The sequence below is a fragment of the Schistocerca gregaria genome, chromosome 6 (assembly GCF_023897955.1).
Source record: "Schistocerca gregaria isolate iqSchGreg1 chromosome 6, iqSchGreg1.2, whole genome shotgun sequence".
Classification (NCBI taxonomy): domain Eukaryota; kingdom Metazoa; phylum Arthropoda; class Insecta; order Orthoptera; family Acrididae; genus Schistocerca; species Schistocerca gregaria.
In genome coordinates, this window is record NC_064925.1 from 521,746,852 (window position 1) to 521,754,795 (window position 7,944).

Consider the following 7,944-nt stretch of genomic DNA (forward strand, 5'->3'; position numbering starts at 1 on the left):
CATTCCATCACTCATGCACCTCATGTCAACAACAACAAAAGCAGACAAGTTAGCAGATATAAAGTTTCTGTACTGCAAGTCTCAAAGCATCAAGGATGCAGAATTTCTTTGATCGTTTGTTAAAAATCAGATGACCATCATTTTTGGTAAAAATCTGATGACCAGCAGAGCATGAGCAAATGCAAGTGAGTGTGAACCGAACATGATAAAATTCCATTTGCTCAAGCATGTCTAGCATTTACACCAGAAAGAATTCTCGTTTCCTGTTGCATACTTGCTTGTGTTCGCTTCAACGAAACAGAATCAGTCAGACTCACTAATGATAAGTAGGCCTCCAAATCAAAACGATCATAATATCTTTAACACCTTGATATATTTGAAAGATATGGTGCAGTTATTAGTACCAACGGAATCATAATAATGCTAAAGATTGTGCTAATCAAGAGACTAAACGAGAATCAAGGAACAAATCCTATCAACCCTTTTTGTTTTGCTCTGCAAATTTTTGTAGACTACCTACATAACTAACATCTTCATGAAACTATACTGTTCAGAAGAAATGGAGACAGAGCAAGAAAATTTCATATAAACCTCCTGCAAATTATGTAACACCCTGGGAAAATTATTGCCTCACTTCAAGAAAGTGTCTAATTTAATATGAATAACAAAAAGATGTCAAGTTTTCTGTAACCAGAACTTAGTGAATCTGTAGAGGTGCTTGACTCACCCCCCCCCCCCTTTTTTTACAATAAAGAGTATGGTGACCTAAAAGCATAGCACAATTCAACAGATATCAATATGTTTAAATATACAGAAGTAATTTGATACTTCTATTTACATGGATTGTTTTAAAAAAGAAATCAGGCGCTAAGTCGGGAACTTCGCGACTGCTATGGTCGCAGGTTCGAATCCTGCCTCGGGCATGGATGTGTGTGATGTCCTTAGGTTGGTTAGGTTTAAGTAGTTCTGAGTTCTAGGGGACTGATGACCACAGATGTTAAGTCCCATAGTGCTCAGAGCCACTTGAACCATTTTTTTTTAAAAAGAAAAACAAACAACACTACAGAAAAGAGTACGAGTAATCTGAAGACAATAACTGGAACCAAATAGAAGAATGACTCAAACTGAAATACACACAGTGTCACAACAGTGAAAACTCAAGACACACCAATGATGTTTCCACGGACAGACTTCGAAACTCAACTTACAGAAGACAGAAGCACAATGATAGCCATCTTTCCAAAGTTGTCCTTACCAGTTCTCTGAATCACACTTCTATAAGATGGTTCATGGAGCTCACTTTGTGCAAACCTGGTTAAGTAAATCATGCACACTAGCAGCTTGTCATTGCACTTACTGACATCACTTATGTTAAGGCTGCCTTGATTGAGGTGCTCATGGTCCATTCCTCCTCCTACTCCTCCCAAAGAAACGGCCGCATCTGCAACAACCGTGCTGCATAGAATCTTGAAATTGTTGTAATTCATCCACAGAGGCTGACAAGCTGATTTAGTACAATTAGTAGAGGGTACATCTTCAACAACACATCATTACATCAACAGAATTAATGAACACTTATAGCACGCACTCAATGCTTCAACAAGATCACCCATATATGACAGCATATAATGTAATGAAAACAACAGTAATTAATCTATTTTCACTTACAGTCCAGGCATTATTCTACAGAACTGAACGAATTTTAGTATTTTTATGTGTTAATGCAAAACAAAATACATAGAGGGAGAAACAAATGACACTCAAAATGAACTACAAGCATCCCATCAAAGGATTAATGTGCTATATCTCCATCTCTGAAAGCTAAACTCCAGTGAATCATACATTTTTTAAAGAGATGTCAAAATATTTGAATTCTACACCTATAAGCATTTCCTGTGTACTATATTTTGAGTCATAACAACAATAGATAAAACAGAAAACTCTTTCCTCGAATATACGAAGCCGAATCTTAATAGATCTATTCCTTGAAACAGATACTGAAAGTTAACCTTATCAATACAACACATCTGAAATTGTGTTCTCAGTAAAATCTGTTTACCCTCAACTATATTTGTGTGGAACAAGTGAGAATTATTCAGTATAACTGAGAACAAAATTACAAGAATCTTCTAACACATTCCAGAGACTTCAATGTTTACAGAAACCCAATTATTATTAAATGTCCATAACTGAAAAATTAACCATAACATCTTACAGAAATATGCTCATAGTAATTAATATTGGACATAAGTCAATGGAATACTGTGACATGGTCCACCTTTGTAATTGTTAGGAAATAACATTCTGCACAAACTCATGTCTGGATGTTAACGCAAATAAATAACTGAAAACAGTATATCAATCGGTCAATTACTGTAGCCAGTACAATGGGCTTTCAGGATTTCATGAAAACTTTCACTAAGCACAGAGCTAAGTGTGCTTTCTCATGCAGGCAATGAATAACAGAAAAGCTTTTCTGGTCATTTAGAAGCACTTGATATGTGATACATTCAGTCGGTGGTAATTGATTTAATGGCTTATTGTGTTAATCACAAGTTGCGCCGTTACAGTTCATGCATGGTGCACATAAACACAAACCAATGTAACACAAACATTTCTAAAAACTTCATTATTACACACCTAAACGTTCCATTTTCAGTTGCTGAAAGTATGTCCAAATAGCGATGCCTGTGTCCACAAACAAACAATCAGGTTCCTGAAGGAAACTGACATCAAAACATTTGTATTCCTAACTAAACCAAACTTACACATAACCTAATCTAAATTGTCTTTATTATTTGACTTGAGTCGCATACCTTAACAGAATGTATACATAACACAAGCAGCAGCTTCCCTTCTCCTCTTATTGTATATAAACAAATAATGTCAACGACATACCTCACTGAAATATGACGAAACAAAATCACGATACACTTATGCTCTGCACCGCTGCAAAAAGTTGTCAAGGTCTTCGACGAAAAATTTCCTGCTGTTTTTATAACAACTGTAAATCGAGCCTTATTGGAGACAAGCAGTGCAGTTACCACTACCAAACTACCATCACACACCAAAAAACACTGTTATGCATTATCACTTTCACTTCTTCGACACCAATTCCTGGTCCAGAAGCTACGGCTGGCAGGATGTATTTTAGGAAAAGATGACCACAATTCCTTCGAAGAATTATAATAGATCTGAAATTCTATTGGCGGAAGCCATCACATGACTAGCCAGTGACATAGCCGACAACAAATGCCAAGCGTTACTGCTGCTCGGCGCGTACTGCGAAGAATTATTGTATGTTACTTGCCTTTATAAGCATAGTAATAACACGTTCCTGAGCAGTACGCGTGGCGTTCCTTCGTTTTTAAACTGTGTTTAGATATTGAGCCTGACGCGGAACGAAGAAGTGGTAGCTTCAAGGTCTCGATATGATTCCGTGTACCTTCAATCTGCCAACATCTCGTGTCGCGATAGATAAAGAAACCTGTGCGGCTGAACGGTCACAGTGAATTATTTCCCCTGTCTTTCGATATTGTTTAACGTCATTCCGAGATAAAGAGCCGAAACTTTGCCTCAAAGTGGGGAAAACGCTAACTGTAGATTAGTACAGTCTTTCATCAAGTGAAAAAAATAGTATTTCGCTGCGAAAAACATTCCACATCACGTTGCAGACGGACACTGTCAATTGTACAAAACATTCAAATGAAACAAAATATGTGTTACAGAAAAGACGGGTTACTGTCACTAAACTGATACTAAGTCTAGCGGAGATGTGCCTGCAGGGTTCCGGCAAGACGAAGACCATGCGTGAGACTGACGACGCGGGGTGAGCTGCGCTCGAATACGCCCACGCAGTGACTCACCCCAGGCAGCAGTCGATACCAGCGGTCGTGACTCACGCAGAACCCTTCCGACTGAGAATCGCGCCACCGCCGTCACCCTCTTCTGGTGCTGGATCGACCCAGACCTCTGGAATGCTACAACGCTACCGGGCTGCAATAGAAGCGATGATTCATTTCTATTGAGGGGAAAGACTTCCCATAATAGACAAAATAGCTATAAAACAGTTCATAAACTAAACTGGGAACGGATCGTACGCTGCTGTTTGTGTGGTGTTGAGCATGATGTTACCCTTGCCATTGGTAAAAAGCGACAACCCGTAATCGACAGTCTTCGTCTTAAGTCAGTTCACGAGTAAACAAAAACAAAAAAGTTTCTATGATCCATAGTTTTGCTGACGTCCCAGCGATACTTTGCAAGAGACATTTCAAAGGGGCAACGAAACATTTACTCTCTGTAGCGTGAAATAATAACGAAATAAGGGCTCTTTGCTCTGGTGTGGTTTGTTTTGACTACCAGTATCAGTATAGCATGAAAAATACTTGGTGAATATTGTCTTTGTTTTAAACGCGTTGTACGTTGAAAATGCAAATGGTAACTTGATGATATCATTTTTCAGTAACTTTTGAGCACAATTCCTTTCAATATTGCCATTAAATGTCCTTGAAGAGCTGTAGAATTGTTATGTAACACTTATTCCTTTTTTCTCACACCAGGAGCTACAAACTATTTGAAACATGAGCTCTAATATTTCTTTCAGGTGTTGGTTAAGCTCATTGGATATTATTTACTTAACGTAATGCAAAATTTCCCATTCTAGCTGCTATTAGGTAACATACTCGGCGTATGCAGTCTGGTACGGAAGTTGAAGCGAAGCCTGAAAATTCTTACGACTATTATTCAATATTTCATTGTATATTCTATATTTATCAATTCTATTTAGGAAAGCTTGGCTCTCTGGGCCGTATTTAACAACATTAATATTACCTGCCGCAAAATGCTGTCAACAATGGGAATGGTGCACTAACCTCAATATCGCACTACCCAGGAAAGGACGGTACTTTTACATCATCATCATCATCAGTGTTCCGCCCAAAGGCAGGTTTTTGCGTGGTAACTCCCCATGCTGTCCTGTCTTCTGCCATCCTCTTCAAGTCTGCGAAATTTCCACTTCCCTTTATGTCATTATCATATCTCCTTCCTTCCTCTCAATCTGGCTTCAAGAACTAGACCTTCCTAGCGTCTGTTAACAGGCACTCCCGTCTCATCGAATGTCCCATCGAGTTCACCTTCCTTCCTCTTACAATCTACAGCAGTCTTCTCCTCCTCCAACGCCTTCCAGCAACACCCTTTCGGTACTTACTCTTTTGCCGGCCGCGGTGGTCTCGCGGTTCTAGGCGCGCAGTCCGGAACCGTGCGACTGCTACGGTCGCAGGTTCGAATCCTGCCTCGGGCATGGATGTGTGTGATGTCCTTAGGTTAGTTAGGTTTAAGTAGTTCTAAGTTCTAGGGGACTGATGACCACAGCAGTTGAGTCCCATAGTGCTCAGAGCCATTTGAACCATTTGAACTTACTCTTTTTCCATCCAGCTATATAAAAGCAAAAAGAATAATACACTCCTGGAAACTGAAATAAGAACACCGTGAATTCATTGTCCCAGGAAGGGGAAACTTTATTGACACATTCCTGGGGTCAGATACATCACATGATCACACTGACACAACCACAGGCACATAGACACAGACAACAGAGCATGCACAATGTCGGCAGTCGTACAGTGTATATCCACCTTTCGCAGCAGTGCAGGCTGCTATTCTCCCATGGAGACGATCGTAGAGATGCTGGATGTAGTCCTGTGGAACGGCTTGCCATGCCATTTCCACCTGGCGCCTCAGTTGGACCAGCGTTTGTGCTGGACGTGCAGACCGCGTGAGACGACGCTTCATCCAGTCCCAAACATGCACAATGGGGGGACAGATCCGGAGATCTTGCTGGCCAGGGTAGTTGACTCACACCTTCTCTAGAGCACGTTGGGTGGCACGGGATACATGCGGACGTGCATTGTCCTATTGGAACAGCAAGTTCCCTTGCCGGTCTAGGAATGGTAGAACGATGGGTTCGATGACGGTTTGGATGTACCGTGCACTATTCAGTGTCCCCTCGACGATCACCAGAGGTGTACGGCCAGTGTAGGAGATCGCTCCCCACACCATGATGGCGGGTGTTGGCCCTGTGTGCCTCGGTCGTATGCAGTCCTCATTGTGGCGCTCACCTGCACGGCGCCAAACACGCATACGACCATCATTGGCACCAAGGCAGAAGCGACTCTCATCGCTGAAGACGACACGTCTCCATTCGTCCCTCCATTCACGCCTGTCGCGACACCACTGGAGGCGGGCTGCATGATGTTGGGGTGTAAGCGGAAGACGGCCTAACGGTGTGCGGGACCGTCGCCCAGCTTCATTGAGACGGTTGCGAATGGTCCTCGCCGATACCCCAGGACCAACAGTGTCCCTAATTTGCTGGGAAGTGGCGGTGCGGTCCCCTATGGCACTGCGTAGGATCCTACGGTCTTGGCGTGCATCCGTGCGTCGCTGCTGTCCGGTCCCAGATCGACGGGCACGTGCACCTTCCGCCGACCACTGGTGACAACATCGATGTACTGTGGAGATCTCACGCCCCACGTGTTGAGCAATTCGGCGGTACGTCCACCCGGCTTCCCGCATGCCCACTATACGCCCTCGCTCAAAGTCCGTCAACTGCACATACGGTTCACGTCCACGCTGTCGCGGCATGCTACCAGTGTTAAAGACTACGATGGAGCTCCGTATGCCGCGGCAAACTGGCTGACACTGACGGCGGCGGTGCACAAATGCTGCGCAGCTAGCGCCATTCGACGGCCAACACCGCGGTTCCTGGTGTGTCCGCTGTGCCGTGCGTGTGATCATTGCTTTGTACAGCCCTCTTGCAGTGTCCGGAGCAAGTATGGTGGGTCTGACACACCGGTGTCAATGTGTTCTTTTTTCCATTTCCAGGAGTGTATTTCAAACTACATAATAATAAACGTTTTTTAAACGCAAAGCAAGAAATTATTAGTTGTTAACAGACCTGGAGAGATATACACCGAGCAAAATGCTGTTGCGTCCTTCCATTTCAGCGGTACTAGCCAGAGAGATGAAACATTTTATCGAACAAAAACTTTGCCATCCAGTTTTTGTTTCTTTTCTGCGAGATCACACGCACGCGCTACTCAGTATTACGTCTTTGGTTCAATTCACCTTGCGAATTAGACATGAGCAAAACAATTACATTTAACGTCTTTACTAAAGACAGCTCCAGGAGACAGTAAATTTCACTGCCTACCTGCAAATAGCTCTGAACCACATTCTTCCAAAACTCAGGAGTGGATTGAAATTGCGGCTCACAACAAAGAAATAAAAACAAATGCTGGCTCACCTGGTTTATTTATAGCAGATTTGACGTCATATGAATTTACTACATTGAAGTAGCGTAAACTATAAAATTAAATAGAGTATCATTTTATAAAGATTCGTTATTGATTTTTTTTAATTTGTTTCCAGGTACATACGTGGAGTCTTGGTACACAATTGAATCCCCGCGGCACGAAAAAATGGCGCAGTCCTCTCACTGTTATTCGTTTTCAACAGCTGTGGAAATGTTCAGCTGTAGAATGCCGGTCCAGATGACTTCTTTAGCCGTCTGAGTTGGCCTGACACAGCTTTTCATTTACTTTATTCTTTGCTGTAGTAAACATAAAGTTCATGCATTACGATTAGTCATAGTACCAATAAGATAAGTGGAATATTAATGTAACATAAGTAAGATACAAATAGAAACTTGTGCAGTACCTATAATCAAAACATGCAATTTATCAAATAAAAAGTAATAATAATATTTACATTTAGAGGTACATTTTAATATAACCCAGTTCCTGGTCTTGGTTTTAAATTTTGAATCTTAAAGGCCTTTCAGGTTTCTTGGTAATTTATTATAGAAGATTGCTCCTTTCACGTATGGGCTGTTGACAGCACAGGCAAATTTTCTGCTTATTCTAAAACAATCATTCTTATGTCCAATGT

At 41.8% G+C, this 7,944-nt stretch overlaps 1 protein-coding gene across 8 annotated transcripts in view; it reads right to left on the reverse strand.

The window, feature by feature from the left end:
* LOC126278005 (embryonic polarity protein dorsal-like) overlaps positions 1-4,219 on the reverse strand; it is a 100,804-nt gene extending 96,585 nt beyond the window's left edge. Inside the window, exons 1-3 of one of the 8 annotated variants that reach the window (XM_049977694.1) lie at positions 4,085-4,219; positions 3,867-3,996; positions 1,358-1,441 (exon numbers count right to left, since the gene is read on the reverse strand). In XM_049977694.1, the coding sequence (XP_049833651.1) occupies positions 1,358-1,441; positions 3,867-3,996; positions 4,085-4,126 (256 nt within the window). In that variant the 5' untranslated portion in view covers positions 4,127-4,219. Of the gene's footprint in view, positions 1-1,255; positions 1,442-2,640; positions 2,717-2,816; positions 3,819-3,866; positions 3,997-4,084 lie in introns of those variants that run through there. The other 7 variants (XM_049977699.1, XM_049977701.1, XM_049977700.1 and 4 more) reach the window with 7 other exon arrangements.
* Between the last annotated feature and the right edge of the window lie 3,725 nt (positions 4,220-7,944).